The sequence below is a fragment of the Danio rerio genome, chromosome 21 (genome assembly GCF_049306965.1).
Source record: "Danio rerio strain Tuebingen ecotype United States chromosome 21, GRCz12tu, whole genome shotgun sequence".
NCBI lineage: Eukaryota > Metazoa > Chordata > Actinopteri > Cypriniformes > Danionidae > Danio > Danio rerio.
In genome coordinates, this window is record NC_133196.1 from 9,111,299 (window position 1) to 9,131,783 (window position 20,485).

The following is a 20,485-nucleotide window of genomic DNA, read 5'->3' on the forward strand; positions in this document are numbered from 1 at the left end:
TTTTGATTAAATAAATGCAGCTTTGGCGAGGAGGAGAAGCTTATTTTAATAATCCCACTGACCCAAAACTTTTGACCGGTAGTGTACATGACTAAACACCTGGGCAGAATTTCTGATTGGCTTTGCTTGTCTCTATTACTGCTATTATTATTCATTTTCAGCTTATTCTGACTCTTGATTCACCTTTGGGCCGGTCTAACCAATAGCATTACACCCCCTACTAGGAAGGAGGGGATAAAAATAACAAGGCCTCATCTAATTGGGAAAAATAAACCTACGTAAACAGCTAAACCTATGCTAACAACACGAACTGGCATAGTCCCTTCAGGATTTTGCATGGGCAATGCATTTTAATTTAAGTCTTCAACAGTTAATGTTAATGTATTTACTAACATAGACTAATAATGAACAATACTTTTATAGCATTTATGAATCATATTTCAACATTTACTAATGGACTATTAAAATGCAAATTCATGCTAGTTAACATGAATGCCATTAACAAACAAATGATAAACTTTATTTTCATTAATGAAGATGCATGAAAACTGTAATAAATGTATTATTCATAAACATAAAAACATAACCAATCTTGGATTTTACCAACACTAAGATAAAGAAAATTAACTATATAATAGATTCTTAACTTAATTGCACTTTTTTAAAATGCCCCAAATATTTTGCAGTCAAGGTAGCGGTACGATTAGTATATAAACAGGGTTCCTGCAGGTTTCACCAAGTTAAATGTAAGACTTCTAAAGAACTTAAGACAATCAAGAATTAAATTTGTAGAATCAGGGTATCTTCCGTCCAATCCATATGCGTTTTCCAACAAAAACAGGAAATGAGAACAACGTTAGTTTTTCGTTTGCTCACAAAAGCCTAAAAAAAAACAAGATTTTGGCTGGTTTTCCTTTTTTTTTTAAAATTTAGGTTAGAAAATGGATAAACGACTTCAAAATTCAATACACGCATGTAGGCGGTGCTGAAACACCCATTTTACTCTGACTGGCTGACCAAATCTGAGCTTGTGACATAACCTTCCAAAATAAGAGCCCTCTGTAGACCAGCACCCAGGCTTTTTATTATTATTATTTAATTATTTATATAAGCTAAGTCTACATATTCAGCCATTTGATCAGTTAGCAGGCTTACATTCATTGCATATGCATAAATTAAATAAAAACGTAAATTAGCAGTATTATTAGACATCTGTCATCAAAATAAGGTCTTGTGGTCTAAATAAGGAATATATATATATATATATATATATATAYACACACACACACACACACACACACACACACACACACACACACACACACACACACATACATACATACAATTAAATAATAATAATTAAAAGCCTGGGTGCTGGTCCACAGAGGGCTCTTATTTTCAGGGCTATGTCACAAGCTCAGATTTGGTTGATTGATCAGAGGAAAATGGGCGCCGCCTACATGTGTATAATAAATTTTAAAGTCATTTATCCATTTTCCTACCATAAATAATAATTTAAATAAAATGAAAATCGAGCCAAAATCTTGTTTGTTCAGTTTTTTTTTTGTGAGCAATTGAAATACTGCCGTTTTCTTCATTTTCTTTTTTGAAAATTTGAAAACGGAAATTTTGAAAATTTGAAAACGGATATAAGTGACCAAATAAGTAACCAAATAAAACTTCAGAGCTTCCTTAAATCGACGACAGAACAAGCTTAGCTCTCCTTTTCTTCTTTGCAGAGTTCTTGATTTTCAAAGTCGTGGTATTCTTTTTGAATCACCCTGTATTAGAATTATCATCATTTATCCATAACGTACAGAAGATAAAGAGTTTTAACTCATAATATATTTCATATATACTCAATATTTAATAGTTACGTAAAAAAAAAAACATGCAAATAAAAAGCCATCAGCCTTTCTATTTTTTTTTCTCAATTGGATTGCAACTTCTGGGGCTATTATGCTAAACTGTCACAGCATTAGTGTTAGTTACAGCAGATTGATTTTATGGCACAATGTTAAACTTTGACACCTTTACAGCACTCGCATACATTAAAAATAAAGCCCACGGCTGAACATGGAGATCTCCAAGTGGTGAGCTGTGATTGTGCTGTAATCACTGTGCCATCAGTCTCATTAAGTGAGGTTGATATTAAATTAAATAAATAATGACTATAAAAAATGATATGTTTGGTAGACTGTTGTGCTTTTTTGTGTTGTCTATATGCTCGTGATTAAATAGTTCCTATTGGTGTGTGTGCACCATTGTGTGCAATGTTTGTATGTTTATAACCACCTCCGAGCATAGTAGAGATCGGAAGTCACTAGAGTTGTTATTTTGGGGGACGTGGGCTGAAAAGTTTGGGAACCCCGGTTTTAAATAAAAACAAAACCTTTTCAAAATGATTTAAGACAAAAACAAGACAACATTTTAGTGAATTTAAGACTAAAGGTTTTTTGTTTTTGAAATACAAGATCTTTAAAGACTTTAAGATCCTGCAAACATACTGATAAAGCAAACAAACAACCAGCAGTGCACACAGCGCTCACTCCCCGCTGAAGACCTCCTCACCTTCCTGCATCTGCGTTTCCATCTCCATTTCTTCATCAGGACTGTCAAGTGTTTTCTGAACTGAAGATGCGGACGAAGATGAAACTGAACACGAATGATTCTCTCCATCCGACTCAGTGATTTCTCCCTCCTCCGGCTCACTCTCACTGCTTCCCTCATCAGATCCTGACTTTCTGTCTCTGAGCGCTCTCTTCTTTTTAGTCTTCTTCTTTCTCTTGTCTTCAGAATTTGAGCCATTCTCCTTTCTCCTACTGCAGCGAGAGTCATCAGAATCTTCGCTCCGTCTCCGTGTTTTCTTTCTGTTCGTGGATCGTTTTCTGCTTCGGTCACGGCTCTTGGTCCTCCTGGATCGCTGAGGGCTTCTGGAGCGAGACTTTCTGCCTTTCTTAAAAGATCCAGCATCATCTTTCTTTCCTCTGTGATGGTTTTCAGACAGTTTGTCGATCTCAAGCACTACCTCTTTGTTTTCCTGTCAGTGAGCAAACACTGAGCCGATAAGGACGTTGCCAAGTGTCTCGATTATCAAAATATAAAATTTGTATTTATTTCCAAGGTCCATCTGAGTCTCAGTTTTGAGTTTGTTCGAGAAATGTAGGATCTATCTAAAACCTTCTCTTATAAAAAGCCCTTTCAGGTCAAGCTAACTTTTTGAATCACAGTTGGTATAAAGAAATGCCTTCATACCAGATTTGAAGAAACAAGGCATATTCTCTTGACTGCTCAAGATATCTTGACCCAGCCAAATACCCATCAAGAAAACCACATCCAATAAGGCATGTTTAAATTATTAAAACTGAACCACTCTGCCAAGCGGCTAATCAAACATATTACTGACAAAGACTCATAGATGAAACATTTGTTTTTCCTTTTCTCCTGCTGCTTATTTTAAAAATTATTTGCTTTGTTTTGTTACTTGTTATTTAAAGGACTTTGGTCACAGAAACAAACTCTGGAAGAGCATTGTGATTTACATTTGATTGAAAACTTAAAAATTACAAAATATAAAATATTTACCATTCTAAATGCCATGAGGTTACAGTTGAGTTTTTATATACACAACTGTAAATGAAAAAGCTTATTAAATGACTGTCTTAGTCCTATCACTTTAAAATAACAAACACTCTACATTAGGGCTGTGTGATTAATCGAAATTAGGGCTGCAACTAACGATTATTTTAATAATCGATTAACCTGTCGATCATTTCTTCGATTAACGATTTTCAACCGTTTATTCAAAAAAGCTCATCCCTGAGCTGTTATACTACTAATAAAACTAAGAATATTATTAATAATAAAATAAAAAGCTAAGTAGTTTTGTCCTGTTCTTCATCCAAATATCTAAATATTTTTAAATTAAGATACATACTAGACAGAAATAGCATAAGAAATTATATCTTGGTTTCTGAAAAAAAAAAACTCATCAAAATTAAGTGATTGTTTGCTTAAAACAAGTTAAATTTGCGAATTGTGTAAGAAAAATAATCTTAATGAGATATAATCTCTAACAGAAGTTTTACAAGTTCACATAAACGTGTAAGTGACTGTGATCTATAATGTGAGATAGTCGTCGCCATGTTCACCAGCAGCCGTGCGTTTCTCATTCATAAAAAGCAGAACACGCAGGATTCAGCATGTAAATTCACCAGTTACTCCCCAAATATATGCAAGTAAGTGGCTTGTGAACCTAGAGAAGAATAGATTCGACTTTATAGTTACTTTCACTATGTGTAATGTGTATCTGACATGAATGAAACATATTGCCAAATTATATTTGAATGGATTGTTAAGACTTCCTTGTGTGTTTTACAAACTCTAAATGTATTGTTTTACAGGTACGTGTTTGAATCTACATGTCTAAAACATGAATTAAGCATTAGGCTGTTAAAACGCTGCATAATTGTGATAACATGACACGTCTTTCTTAGCGGGGTTAAGTTGGTTCAATTTTCCCATATTTTTTCTTCTATTTTCAATCCTTCTACGAAGGGTGGCAAAAAAAAAAAAAAAAAAAAAACATTAAAGAGCCAATTCTCCCTATACGCACACCACACCGCCGAACCACCAGGGGATGCCCCTTGCTCTTAAATGTGAAGTCTAGAAAGTCTGAAAGTCTGGGTTTTGGGTGCATGTTTGAACAGACATATACACATGACTAATAATAATAAAATTTAAGGATGTCAATCTTGGTGGGTTTTTTTTTTTTTTTAAACACAACCCATTTTATCCTATACGAGCATAAAAAGTTCGAAAAGCAATCAAATGCTTTCATTATAATTTTAGATGTGTACATTTTTGAAGTGACACCACTTATTTAATGTATTTATATTCAAAATTAATTTTGCACATTTTCAGTGTCACGTGACTCATCAAATAAAAATCATTCTTTTGTGCTAACATAGGAACATTACAGGTTTACTGCTTTTTTTTTTTTAAATATCTTCTTTTGTATTCAACAGATGAAACAAGTAAACGAGAACAGAATTTTCATTTTTGGGTCATTTTGTTGCATATTTTTATTGTGCCGTTTTTTGCTATTGTTAGTGTTTTGCTTTGTAGCACTGAGTCTAATAAAAGCACATTACAAATTAAACTAATTAGCATTAATTTGATTATAGTTGAATTACATTAATAACAATAATACAATAAAATATTGAAAGAAAAAATATAACATTAAAAAACAACAATATTGAGAAAAATATAAGTTTAGTGATTTTTTACTAATTAAACGCAGTAAAATATTATTTGCTACTGTAATTTTCCTAATTTGCAATGTCACAAGATTCCTCTTCTTCAAAAAATAAATAAATTACTCATGTGCTGACGTTGAAATATTTCTTTTTAATATTAAAATTAAAAACAACTGTGCTTCTTGATATTTTTCGGGAAAATGAGATGTACGTTTTCCAGAAATCCTCGATAAACAACTTATTTACAATCTGAATTTATATATCTACTGCCACTTCTGATCAATTTAAAAGGATAGTTTACCCAAAAATGAAAATGTACACACTCTTAAATGGTTACTTCCAAACCTATACGAGTTTCTTTATTCTGTTGAAAACAAAAGAAGATACTTTGAAGAATGCTGAAAACATGTAACCCTTGTCCGACTCCACCATACAAGAAAAACAAAGTCTATGGATTTCAATGGTTGCAGGTTTATAGCTTTTCTTCTAAATATCTTTTTTAGTTCAACAGATGAAACACAAACAGCTTTAAAACAAGTAAATGAGAACAGAATTTTCATTTTTGGGTGAACTATACCTTTAATGTGTCCTGTTTTTAAAAGAGTAGTGTATTTACATATACACTACTCTTATACACTCAGTAGTGTATTTCAAGAGCAAAATCACTTAAAATAAAAGCACTCAAAAACTTTATCTTTAAGGGAAAACCTAGATAAAGACTTCTTACACCAAGGCGAAATAACAGATCATAGAGACTAATATGGGATTTTCCCAATCAGAAAGTATCTTGCAGAAAATAAAGTCAAGCTCCTGGCAAGGACCTGTATCTATGCATGTTTTTTTGTTTTTTTTAACTTTCCAGGGACTTGAAATTTTTTTTTTTCAGATTCACAAACTGTCAAGGACCAGAGGGAACCCTGTCCATATAAATTTATAGCTATAAACAAGAGTGTACCTCGGACTCCAACCCGTCTCAACTGTTCTATCTTCAACTGAGCCAACGCGCAAGTCAAATCCTGAACCTACAGCCAAAGGAAGAGCACACTGTCAGCTCCACTAGCCTTTAAATCTTTCATAAGCTATACAATTACTGGACGGGTCCATTTCTGAGACCCTATGAACCCTGATAAACACAAATAACACTACTCCATGAGGACCAAAAGCCAAAAAGTCATTTGTGGACAAAAATACTAAAAACTGAGACTCAAGATGGTGATAAAGATGATGTCAATTGAGAGGCTGATTGTACAGTGGGAAATTAAGATGAGGAAGTTCAGGTGGATTCAATAACTATGTTTCCATCAAAGATTTTTCAAAAAAATAAATAAACTGTACAAAACATTTGCAAATAAAAATTATAATTTCTACATGCCGGAAATCACTTTGTTCCTACATAGTTTTTTTCACACTTTACATCCTCAATAAATTGCACTTCAGACTAGCAGATGACTTGTACTGTTGGTGTTCGGTTCACTAAATCACGCATGCGAAGTATAATTGTTTCACAGCTTCTTAAATCTGATCTCAATAAACTGTTCTAAAACCTGAATAACTCAGTCAATATTGGTTTATCTCGAGTCAGAAGGGGGTATGAGGCATGTTAAAAAGTAAGTAGCTTCTGAATAAGTGCTTAACAATACTGTAGTCATGAATCATTTTAAATGATTCAGTCTGATTTAGTGAATTAGTTTAACAAGTTCACTTAGAACAGGGGTGTCCAAACTCAGTTCTGGAGGGCCGGTGTCCAGGAGAGTTTAGCTCCAACCCTAATCAAACCTGAACCAGCTAATCAAGCTTTTACTAGGTATACTAGAAACTTCCTGGCAGGTGTGTTGAGGCAAGTTGGAGATAAACTCTCCAGGACACCGGCCCTCCAGGTTCAAGTTTGGACAACCCTGACTTAGAAGATCAGGTTAAAAAGATGTTCGCAATCGCGTTCACTAATACAGAATTAAAACAGGTTATTGGGCACAAGTTGCAGCTTTTTTTTTTTTGTGATCGACTTGTGTTCAACATGCAAAGAAATTTGGATAAGACCAAGAAAACACTTTTAGAAGAAAAGTTTCAGTATAAAACAATTAATGTCGCATCACCAGGCTAGCCAGCGTTTCCTCCAGAGTTTCATCTAATTTTGAATGTTTCATTATTAATCTTTCGACTTTTTTTTTTTTATTGGAATTTTACACCACATGCCGATCGGAAAGTATAAGCTCCGCATTTCGTGACTCGGTGGTCCTTTGAGGTGGTCTAAAAATTGTTTTTTTCATGGTAGACTCTTAATAAGAGTATTATCTTAAATTATCATATTAAATCGGAGTATTGGTGTCTATGTAAATGTACTCAGTGAAAGTGCCAGATGATGTCGCAAGCTGTCAAAGACAACGCATTCCATGCGCCCTCAAATGTTTCATTAAGTTTGACGTGTTTCCCCCTTGAATGCAACTTTTGTAAAAGGATCTGCTTCACGTTGCTGAGTGAGAATCCTTGTAAAACACAGTCATAATTAGGAATGCTTAGTTTAAGCAAATTTGATGAACGCGATTGTGTGTTGAATCAGTGAAGGGAGTCGCTCCGGCTGCTATGTCGTGTGCGCGTGTTTCCTAGCAACAACAACAAATGCCTAAACATCGCTGATGGTCGTATCTCTCAAAGTTGTTTAAATGTTTAGAGATGGTGTGACCAAAGTCCCTGTAAGAATTAGTCTTTGGTGTGACAAGGCATAACTGTGAGTGCCTTTGATGTACCGCTTGATGCTTCATACGTTCTTATCGCAGCAGCAGTGGCAACAAAATTAGGCACCAAAATGCATATGCTGATTCAGTGACCCTGCTTGTGAGAGATTGTTCTCACTCTCAGCTCACATCATTCAAAAGAAAAGGTCCACATTGTCCCCTGATAATGTCAACAGACTGGACGGTCTTAGCAACTGACTTAATGTAAAGGAGGACTAAGCAAAATTGTTTCTACTTTATAATTAATGTTCTCAACTCACAGCAATACAACTTTTCAATGAGTACAATTGTTTGTATTCAATACTTTATTATTATGGAAATTGGAAAATTATAATATCTGCAATGCCTGTATTTTGGCATTTTTTTGCAGTCCACTTAGAGTCCAACATGGAAATCTATTTTTTCTTTATTGGCATTGATTGTTTTGAAATTCAAATGGCATTAACATGCCTGTGTTTTTATTTCTGTAACAAATATGGCTGTTAAGCCAGGATCTTGATGGTTTATTGTGGGTATGTTATTTACATGAAGAAATCTGCGTTACAAGTTAAATAAAAATTCTAACAAAAAATTATTTCCTGAATTTAAAGTTTGTTTTTTGTCTTGCGTTTACATTCATTTTACATTTGAATAGCCAAAATGACAAGTTTCAGTATTTTAAATGTGATTAATCGCGATTAATTGCTAAAAAAAGCGTAATTAATTAGTAATTTTTTAAATCGATTGACAGCACTAGTTTTAAAGTAAAATAAAAAATTGTGGATGGAAAGTATCGTCAAATGTATCTGCCTCATACATTTATTGTTTTTGCACATTTGTAAAAAAATGTTTGAACATCTTGATGATATTATTCATCATTTTTTTTGTTTAGTTTTTTTCATGAGATTTTCTAAAATGTATATAAAAATAGATTGATGGAAACATAGCTAACGTCACGCACCAAACGCAAATCTCTGCGATTACAAAGACAATGTGTCCGTGTGCATCTCACCCCTCCGTCGGGACAGGAAGCTCTTTCTGTGTTCTTCACCGACTTCCTGTTTTTCCGATCTTTGGTCTTCCTCTGTGGCGTCTGCTCCACTTCGGGGTGTAGGGCTGCAGGCACCTCTATCCTAGAGTGGAATTGGTATTTTCCGCTTTCTGGGTCGTAGTAATAGTACATGCCTGTGTTCGCATCATAGTACAGCTGACTGGACTGGAGGAAGAGGAAAAAACACATTAACACGGGCGATTAAGATTACACATGTCATTACGTAAATAACAGCGGTCCCGAGAGAAGAGCGAGACTTACAGAGTCGTAGTAAAATCCAGTGCTGTGGTCATAGTACATGCCGGAGCTTTCGTCAAACACGAAGTTGGTCTGGTTCATGGCTTCCTCTGCAGTCGCTCTTAACATGTCTGCTATAGAGCCGGCTTCTCCTGAGGCCTCCTGACAAGGAAAGCAAGAAACAAATTTAGGCCTGTCACAATACCTATTTTTAGAAACAAAATGGACTGCAATAAGCAATATTATTGTCATTTTAGTATTATCAGATCTATTTTCAGTTATCAGACACCCACATGAAAATATACTAAAGCAATGTATGGTTAAAAAAATAAACACTATAGTATTAACTATACTAACACTGACACCTCCAATAGAGATAGAGATGTTGCACAATCGGCTAAATTGTTGCTAGAATTGGTTATGTATGTGTGATATATATAATGCATCACCAAAAATGATTGAGGTCAGGTCCATGTGTTGAATAAGATGATATATTGATTAGTGACAGGCCTAGTGATACAATACTAAATAGTAGGCATGGGCCAGTAAAATAATCTGATGGTATGATGACCTTGGATAAAAATATCACGGTTTAACGGTATTGTGATTACTGCTCTAAAATATATTCTTTTTAAATGTCTGGGTAAAAACAGGGTTTCTGCAGGTTTCATCATGTCAAATTTAGGAATTTAAGACCGTTTTAAGATCACTTAACAATGAAATTTCAGACTATTACAAGGCAAGATGCTAATAATATTTTGTAATAACCAGTGGATTTTTAACTTGCCCAATTAAAATAAAAATTCTGTTATTTCTTAGCCATATATTTAAAATAATGCATCAAAACAAGCAAACTCCAGGTATATACATATATTGTATTAGCACAATCTTTCAAAAAAAAAAAAAAAGACAAGTTTTAAAAGCTATAAACAAAATTTATGCACAACATAAATTACATTTTCAATAAAATATTTTCAGAATTCTGAGGTTTAAATCAGGGTTATTATTTATTTTAAGGGTAACTACACCTTAAACTTCTAGATTATTTTAAAATGCTACTGTACACAAAAACAGTAATTTTCGATGTCATTTATTTAATCGACACTTAAAATGAAATCATATTCTAAACGTCTTCTGAAAAATAAAACCAAAACTGAATATTTCCCACAAATGCAATGTAGCATAAACAATATTAAAGATTAAAATTAAAGCTATAATAAACAACATCTATGCACAACATAAATTTATACATAAAAACAAGAAATCATGGAGAACTTTTAAACAAATGTTATTGTAAGGACGCAAGGAAGACAATTAAACCATATTGCTAAATAGTAAATAAACGTTAATTTTGTTAAACGTTTTTTCAGATGGATTTGTTAGTTGTACTGATTGGCTATAGCTTTACATAGACAATAAGTGAAAATCCTGTTTAAAAGACCTGTTTTTAAGACCAATTTAAAAGTATTTAAGACCCAAAAAAGAATATTTCAGTGAATTTAAGGGCCTTAAATTTAGTTTATGAAATTTAAGACATTTAAGACCCCCTACAAGTTAAAACAGCATCTTTGCATATTTTTTCTGCTGGCGATACGGTTTTCCCAAAAAAGCTGAAAAAAAAAAGTAAATAAAAATCTTACACACACCTTAGAAATGCTATACAAGAAAATACTGGCGGTTTTAAAACCTTGACTTTTCCAAAGCGTGGTACACCTTGAAAACGGTTATCGTCCCATGCCTACTCCATTGTCATTGAATGTGAAAAGTGTTAAATAAAGTAATACACAAACGGTGGATAAGTGTTAGAGTGCCGTTGGACCTGAACATATTAACCATCTGATGTAATATAATATATAATATGAAGTGTAGTGAAACTCATATGAAGCATTTTGGAATTTGTACTGTCCAACACTTCTCATACCTCAGTTTGGGGAATATCACTGGTTTCATTTGGCTGCTCAGGATTGGCTACCGAAGTCTCAGCTATTCTGGGATGTTGCTCCTCAACGTATACAGAAGCCTCTTGAGTTTCCTTGACAACATTCTCCTGAGTTTCTGCTGTTGTCTCCTGTTCTGCTGTCGTTTCTGACTGGTAGTATCCACCATAGTAATAATTATAATAATCTGTTGCAAAAAGAAAACAAGATTTAAATCTCACATAAATTATAATCTCACATTAATGAAAAAAAAAAAATGCACTAACCCGTCTCGGTCCATGTATATTCTTCTGTCTGAGTCTCAGCGTCCACTTTCTCCTTGTCTCTTTTCTTTCGCTCATGGATTTCTGCACTCAGTTTATCAACCTAAAACAATGCAAAACACGATAGTAATATCAATTTTATACAATAAATCAGGATTATGAGAATAATTATAATTACTCGGGTTAAATGAAATACTCGTGAAAGTGTGTGTGTGTGTATATATATATATATATATATATATATATATATATATATATATATATATATATATATATATGGGGGGTGGGGGGTGGGGAACCAGAGCACCCGGAGGAAACCCACGCAAACATGGGAAGAACATGCAAACTCAACACAAATGCCAACTGACCCCAGCCGAGGCTCGAATCATACTATTCACATCCATACTATATAGAACGTCCTTTTCTACAGTCGAGTAGTACATTTAAATTCAAATGCAGCATCTACTGAGTACTAGGCGATTTCGGACACAGCCTATGTGGGACTGCCCGAAGGTACAAGAAATGTAGAGATGGCTATGTTTATTTTACAGATAGTAGATGTATAAACCTACCCACGAAACATGACATTTTTATTTAATCATTTCATTATTTCTGAGAATATAGTTTACAACAGCAGCATTTGTAAACTTGTTGGTATTCATGCACACTTCAAGCAAATCATCTAATAGCTTTGTACTGGAGGAATGTGGAAAGGCCATCTATTGTACAATAGATCAATGATCAAATATTCTTCTGTTTAGTAATGGAAAAGACTGCATATGTTAAAAAGTAAACTTGCTTCTTGTTAGAAAATTTGGACACCCTTTACAGCAGGGGTGGGCAAATTCGGTCCTGGAGGGTCGGTGCCCTACACAGTTATGCTCCAACACTAATCAATCACACCTGAACATGCTAAGCAGTGTCTTCAAGATCACTAGAAAGCTATAGGCAGGTGTGCTTTATTATGGTTGGAGGTAAACTCTGTAGGCCCTCCAGGACAGAGTTTGGCCAGCCCTGCTTTATTTCCATTTCAGATTTTGTACTAAATGAAACTGGCAAAGATGAAACTTACTCTATCTACATGTGTTCCCATTTCCAGACATTTATTTAAATAAACCATTGTTAAATAATGATCTGGTATCTGGTAATGATGAATATTTTTGTTCATGTTAAATTATCTAGAATAACCTGTTTCTAATTAAAATAACTTGTGCCTTTTTCCCTTTATTTTTATCTTTTAGTTTTGCTTCAATGTTGTTGTTTTTTAAATTGTTTTCTAACAAAATTGTGTTGTATTACACTGTCAAAATTTGCTTATACCTCATTAAAAAGAAGATTGTTAAAAAAACACTGCACAGAGTGTCTATTTTGTCTATTTTTACAACCACACCAGTCCCACAAAGTGCCAAAAAGCAATTAGACGTGTTTTTTTTATGTTCTTTAACTCATCAAATGTGCCTGTTCTCCATGAGGGCCCTGCTCACCTGCTGTCGGAGATCTTCATTGTAGCTTTCTGTGGTCTTCTGGAGCCGTTCGCTTTGGCTGAGCTGTTTCTGTAACTTCTGGAGCTCATCTTTACAGGTCTTCAGCTCCTCTCGCAGCGCTTCTGCTTGTGTTCGCAAAGACACAATCTCTGACTCTAAACCATCATCACCGGCCTCAAGGTCGGCTTTTCCTTCTGCAGCCATTGAGAGAACGTTCAACCTAAAGTGTAGATTACAAACAACAATGTACAGACGGCCCCAATAGAAAGAGTTGAAGTATTACCTTTGCATACAATTTAAATGTTTTGAGTTTATTTAGTACTGTTTAACGGTCAGTCTTTATCTGTAAAAAATTTTACTTGTTAATAAAGTGGCTGTCAACTAGGAAGCCTCAAGACAGAACTTAGCATGTGCCAAAACAAGCATTAAATTCAAACAATTAAATCAATTTAATCCTTATTTTATTTATTGTTCTCTGAAAAACTACATACATGTGTGTGTGTGTGTGTGTGTGTGTGCATGTATATATATGTATGTATGTATGTATATATGTATGTATGTATATATATATATATACACGTGTGTGTGTGTGTACACGTACATGCATATTTTCACACACTATTTTACATAACGCATAACTTTAAACTTTATAATATAATGATATATAATTAGTATAATAAAATAAAATAATTTTTATATAATTATTATTTTTATATATAATAAAATCTAATTAGTTAATATCCAGTCAACTACAGTTAAAATCTTGGGGCCTTAAACATTTTCAAAGACATTTAGGTATAGCATGAGCATTTAATTTATTTAACAATTTAAATTACATGATGTATATAGTGTAATATTACATTTCAGAGTGTAGATTTTTGCCAATAAACAAAATAAATAAATAAATATTTACCAAATAATTATTGCATAATAATTAAATACATTATATATAATTTGCAGGTTTATAGTCTACAATAGCAGTCTACATTATAGTCATTAGGCTGGCTTGTCAAAGCCAGACTACTGTTATCCTTTCTAAACTTATTAGGCTGGCTTGTCAAAGCCAACCTACTGTTATCCTATTTAAACTTATTATTATTTTTATTTATTCTTCTTCTGAGACTAAAATTCAAAATCTATCTGCTCCTTGAACTTTCAAGCTATTACCACCAAACTTACACCAGACCTCCAAACTGGTCTGACTCTTTATGCTATATCTTTTCCGACTGATCCGACTTTCGGTTTTCCGAAAAACGTCCCGGGACTGTCGGAAAAATCCCATAGACTTAACATTGGATCAAACTTTGTGACCTCATAACTCTGCGTCAGACTGTTGCACAGACTTCTAACTGGGCTCATTTAACTCAGACTATCAAACTGCCAATGACTGATCACCTTTAAACTTTCTAGCCACGCCCTAGCAACCACTTTTGGACCCTAGTAACTGTCCCATAGACTTCCATTTAAAAGACTCTCATTGACTTAACATGGGATCAAACTTTGTGAGCTGATAACTCTGAATCAGACTGTCCTACAGACTAATGGCTGAGCTCATTTAACTCTGAATGCCAAACTGCCAATAACTGATGAGCTTTTAACTTTCTAGCCACACCCCTAACTACCACATACTGCACCCTAGCAACTGTCCCATAGACTTCCATTACAAAGACTCTCATTGACTTTACATGGGATCAAACTTTGTGAGCTCATAACTCTGAAACAGACTATCCTACAGACTAATGGCTGAGCTCATTTAACTCCGACTACCAATCTGCCAATAACTGATGAGCTTTTAACTTTGTAGCCACACCCCTAACTACCAATACTGCACCCTAGCAACTGTCCCGTAGACTTCTATTACAAAAGACTCTCATTGACTTTACATGGGATCAAACTTTGTGAGCTCATAACTCTGCATCAGACTGTCATAGAGACTAATGGCTGAGCTCATTTAACTCAGTCTAGCCAGCAGCCAATCACTGATGGCCTTTTAACTTTCTAGCCACACCCCTAACTACCACATACTGCACCCTAGCAACTGTCCTATAGACTGTAATTAGCTGTGCTATTAAATGCTTATAATTCTAACATGCTAATGACATGCCAATCATGCTAGCAACATGCTACTCATATGCTAATCATGCTAATGACATGCTAACTCATACTGGAAACATGCTAATGACATGCTAATTTGTACTAGAATCATGCTAGTAACATGCTAATTCATACTAGACTCACGTTAATAACTGGCCTACATGCATATTTTTGCTTAGCAGTGTCCTATTGACTTGGGGGATGGCTCATCTGACTCAGACAACCAATGAGCATCTCAATATGATAATAAAGCTCACAAGCCACGCCCCCAAATTGATTCCATAGACTTCCATTAAAATAGGCCAAGATGCATATCTTTGCATAGCAGTGTCATAGAGACATGGGGGTTGGTTCATTTGACTTAGACAGCCAACCACATTCAAGTGCACTCTGTAACCTCGCCCATAGCAACAAAACAGAGTACCCTAGCAACCATTCATCAACAGCTATATCTCAGCATCAGAACATCGTAGAGACTTGAAAATTGGCTCGTTCAACTCATGCTAGCAAACGGAACTTCCTATATGCTACACATGCTAGCAGTGATTAGCTACATGCTAATATTGACTAGCCAAGTACTGTAACTTGATAGACATGCTTACTAAGTATAAATGTTTTATCAAGCATGTATGTGAGGCTTGCCTAGTAACCACCCAGGGTACCCTAGCAACTGCCTAGCAACCACCAAAATTACCCTAGCAACGGCCTAGCAACGGCCTAGTAATGCCTTAGTAAGGGCCTAGCGACCACACAGGACACCCTAGCAACCGCCTAGCAACGCCTTAGCAACCAATTAGAATACCCTAGCAACCACCTAGCAACCACTTGGGACACCTTAGCAACTGCCTAGCAACACCTTAGCAACCACCTAGCAACCACTCAGGACACCACAGCAACCACCAAGCAAGACCTTAGCAACCACCTAGCAACCACTCAGAACACCCTAGCAACCGCCTAGCAACACCTTAGCAACCACCTAGCAACCAGTCAGAACACCCTAGCAACCACCTAGCAACATCTTAGCAACCACCTAGCAACCACACAGAACACCCTAGCAACCACCTAGCAACATCTTAGCAACCACCTAGCAACCACTTAGGACACCCTACAGACTACCTAGCGACGATTTAGCAACCACTCAGAAGACCCTAGCAACCACCTAAGCATGCTATGTGACATGCTAATTCATACTAGAATCATGCTAGTAACATGCTAATTCATACTACAGTCATGCTAATAACATGCTAATTTACACTAGAATCTTGCTAATAACATGCTAATTCATGCTAGAATCATGCTAGTAACATGCTAATTTATACTAGAATCATGCTAGTGACATGCTAATGCATGATATAATCATGCTAATAACATGCTAATTCATGCTAGAATCATGCAAGTAACATGCTAATTCATGCTAGAATCATGCTAGTAACATGCTGATTCATACTAGAATCATGCTAATAACGTGCTAATTCATGCTGGAATCATGATAGTAACATGCTAATTCATGCTAGAATCACACTAGTAACATGCTAATTCATGCTAGAATCATGCTAGTAACATGCTAATTCATACTATATTCATGCTAGTAGCATGCTAATTCATACTAGAATCATGCTAGTGACATGCTAATTTATTCTAGAATCATGCTAGTAACATGCTAATTCATGCTAGAATCATGCTAATTCATGCTAATTTATACTAGAATCATGCTAATTCATGCTAGAATCATGCTAATTCATACTAGAATCATGCTAGTAACATGCTAATTCATGCTAGAATCATGCTAGTAACATGCTTATTCATGCTAGAATCATGCTAATAACATGCTAATTTATACTAGAATCATACTAGTAACATGCTAATTCATACTAGACTCATACTAGTGACATGCTAATTCATACTAGAATCATGCTAATAACATGCTACTTCATGCTAGGAAACACTGGTAACATGCTAATTTTACTACAATCATGCTAATAACACACTAATTCATGCTAGAATTATGCTAGTAACATGCTAAATCGTGCTAGAATCATGCTAATAACATGCTAATCCATGCTAGAATCGTACTAATAAGATGCTAATTCATGCTAATAACATGCTAATCTATGCTAGAATCATGCTAATAACATGCTACTTATACTTTTTCAAACTGTTTTTAAACTAAATAAACTATTACCAACAGGCTTTGTCAAGCCAGCCTCAAAGTTTGTCTCGACGAACTTTACTGTCTAGTTATTAGGCTGGCTTGTCAAAGCCAGACTACTGTTATCCTTTCTAAACTTATTATTATTATTCTTCTTCTGACTCTAAAAATCAAAATCTATCTCCTCCTTGAACTTTCGAACTATTACCACCAAACTCACACCAGACCTCCAAACTATTCTGACTCGGTATGCTATATCTCCTCAGACTGATTGGACTTTCGGTTTTCCGAAAAACGTCCCGGGACTGTCGGAAAAATCCCATAGACTTAACATTGGACCAAACTTTGTGACCTCGTAACTCTGCGTCAGACTGTCGCACAGAACTCTAACTGGGCTCATTTAACTCAGACTATCAAACTGCCAATGACTGATCACCTTTAAACTTTCTACCCACGCCCTAGCAACCACTTTTGGACCCTAGAAACTGTCCCATAGACTTCCATTCAAAAGACTCTCATTGACTTAACATGGGATCAAACTTTGTGAGCTCATAACTCTGGATCAGACTGTCCTACAGACTAATGGCTGAGCTCATTTAACTACGACTACCAAACTGCCAATAACTGATGAGCTTTTAACTTTCTAGCCACACCCCTAACTACCACATACTGCACCCTAGCAACTGTCCCGTAGACTTCCATTACAAAAGACTCTCATTGACTTTACATGGGATCAAACTTTGTGAGCTCATAACTCTGCATCAGACTGTCATACAGACTAATGGCTGAGCTCATTTAACTCAGACTACCAAACTGCCAATAACTGATGAGCTTTTAACTTTCTAGCCACACCCCTAACTACCACATACTGCACCCTAGCAACTGTCCCGTAGACTTCCATTACAAAAGACTCTCATTGACTTTCCATGGGATCAAACTTTGTGAGCTCATAACTCTGCATCAGACTGTCATAGAGACTAATGGCTAAGCTCATTTAACTCAGTCTAGCCAGCAGCCAATCACTGATGGCCTTTTAACTTTCTAGCCACACCCCTAACTACCACATACTGCACCCTAGCAACTGTCCTATAGACTGTAATTAGCTGTGCTTTCAAATGCTTATAATTCTAACATGCTAATGACATGCCAATCATGCTAGCAACATGCTACTCATATGCTAATCATGCTAATGACATGCTAACTCATACTGGAAACATGCTAATGACATGCTAATTTGTACAAGAATCATGCTAGTAACATGCTAATTCATACTAGACTCATGTTAATAACTGGCCTACATGCATATCTTTGCTTAGCAGTGTCCTATTGACTTGGGGGATGGCTCATCTGACTCAGACAACCAATGAGCATCTCAATATGATAATGAAGCTCACAAGCCACGCCCCCAAATTGATTCCATAGACTTCCATTAAAATAGGCCAAGATGCATATCTTTGCATAGCAGTGTCATAGAGACATGGGGGTTGGTTCATTTGACTTAGACAGCAAACCACAATCAAGTGCACTCTGTAACCTCGTCCATAGCAACAAAACAGAGTACCCTAGCAACCATTCATCAACATCTATATCTCAGCATCAGAACATCGTAGAAACTTGGAGATTGGCTCGTTTGACTCATGCTAGCAAACGGAACTTCCTAAATGCTACACATGCTAGCAGTGATTAGCTACATGCTAATATTGACTAGCCAAGTACTGTAACTTGCTAGAAATGCTTACTAAGTATAAATGTTTTATCAGGCATGTATGTGAGGCTTGCCTAGTAACCAACCAGGGTACCCTAGCAACTGCCTAGCAACCATCCAAATTACCCTAGCAATCGCCTAGCAACCACCTAGCAACGGCCTAGTAATGCCTTAATAAGGGCCTAGTGACCACTCAGGACACCCTAGCAACCGCCTAGCAACGCCTTAGCAACCACTCAGAATACCTTAGCAACCGCCTAGCAACACCTTAGCAACCACCAAGCAACCACTTGGGACACCTTAGCAACCGCCTAGCAACACCTTAGCAACCACCTAGCAACCAGTCAGAACACCCTAGCAACCGCCTAGCAACGCCTTAGCAACCACCAAGCAACCACTCAGGACACCCTAGCAACCACCTAGCAACACCTTAGCAACCACCTAGCAACCACTCAGGACACCCTAGCAACCGCTTAGCAACGCCTTAGCAACCACTCAGAATACCCTAGCAACCACCTAGCAACACCTTAGCAACTGCTTAGCAACCACTTAGGACTCCTTAGCGACCACCTAGCAACACCTTAGCAACCACCTAGCAACCACTCAGAACACCCTAGCAACCACCTAGCAACACCTTAGCAACAACCTAGCAACCACTTAGAACACCCTAGCAACCGCCTAGCAACACCTTAGCAACCACTCAGAACACCCTAGCAACCACCTAGCAACATCTTAGCAACCACTCAGAACACCCTAGCAACCGCCTAGTAATGCCTTAGCAACCACCTAGCAACCACTTAGAACACCATAGCAACCACCTAGCAACAGCCTAGCAACCGCCTAGCAACATCTTAGCAACCACCTAGCAACCACTCAGGACACCCTAGCAACTGCCTAGCAACGACTTAGCAACCACTCAGAATACCCTAGCAACCACCTAAGCATGCTATGTGACATGCTAATTCATACTAGAATCATGCTAGTAACATGCTAATTCATACTAGAATAATGCTAATAACATGCTAATTCATACTAGAATCATGCTAGTAACATGCTAATGCATGCCAGAATCATGCTAATAACATGCTAATTCACGCTAGAATCATGCTAGAAACATGCTAATTCATACTATAATCATGCTAATAACATGCTAATTCATGCTAGAATCATGCGAGTAACATGCTAATTCATGCTAGAATCATTCTAGTAACATGCTAATTCATACTAGAATCATGCTAATTCATGCTAAAATCATGATAATAACCTGCTAATTCATACTAGAATCATGCTAGCAGTATGTTAATTCATACTAGAATCATGCTAGTGACATGCTAATTTATTCTAGAATCATGCTAGTAACATGCTAATTTATACTAGAATCATGCTAATAAAATGCTAATTTATACTACACTCATGCTAATAACATGCTAATCCATGCTAGAATCATGCTAATGCATGCTAGAATCATGCTAATAACATGCTACTTATACTTTTTCAAACTTTGAAAAAACTTTTTCAAACATGCTAATTTATACTACAATCATGCTAATAAAATGCTAATTTGTACTACACTCATGCTAATAACATGCTAATCCA

At 35.9% G+C, this 20,485-nt stretch overlaps 1 protein-coding gene across 4 annotated transcripts in view; it reads right to left on the reverse strand.

Annotated features, from left to right (window-relative positions):
- The window catches only part of aggf1 (angiogenic factor with G patch and FHA domains 1), a 42,337-nt gene that overhangs the window by 13,883 nt on the left and 7,969 nt on the right, over nt 1–20,485 (reverse strand). For 2 of the 4 annotated variants that reach the window (XM_021468864.2, NM_001079982.1), the window contains 6 exon segments: nt 12,942–13,161; nt 11,461–11,560; nt 11,179–11,381; nt 9,282–9,419; nt 8,982–9,185; nt 2,572–3,040 (listed from right to left, as the gene is read on the reverse strand). In XM_021468864.2, coding sequence (XP_021324539.1) covers nt 2,572–3,040; nt 8,982–9,185; nt 9,282–9,419; nt 11,179–11,381; nt 11,461–11,560; nt 12,942–13,161 — 1,334 coding nt within the window. 4 annotated transcript variants of the gene reach the window in all.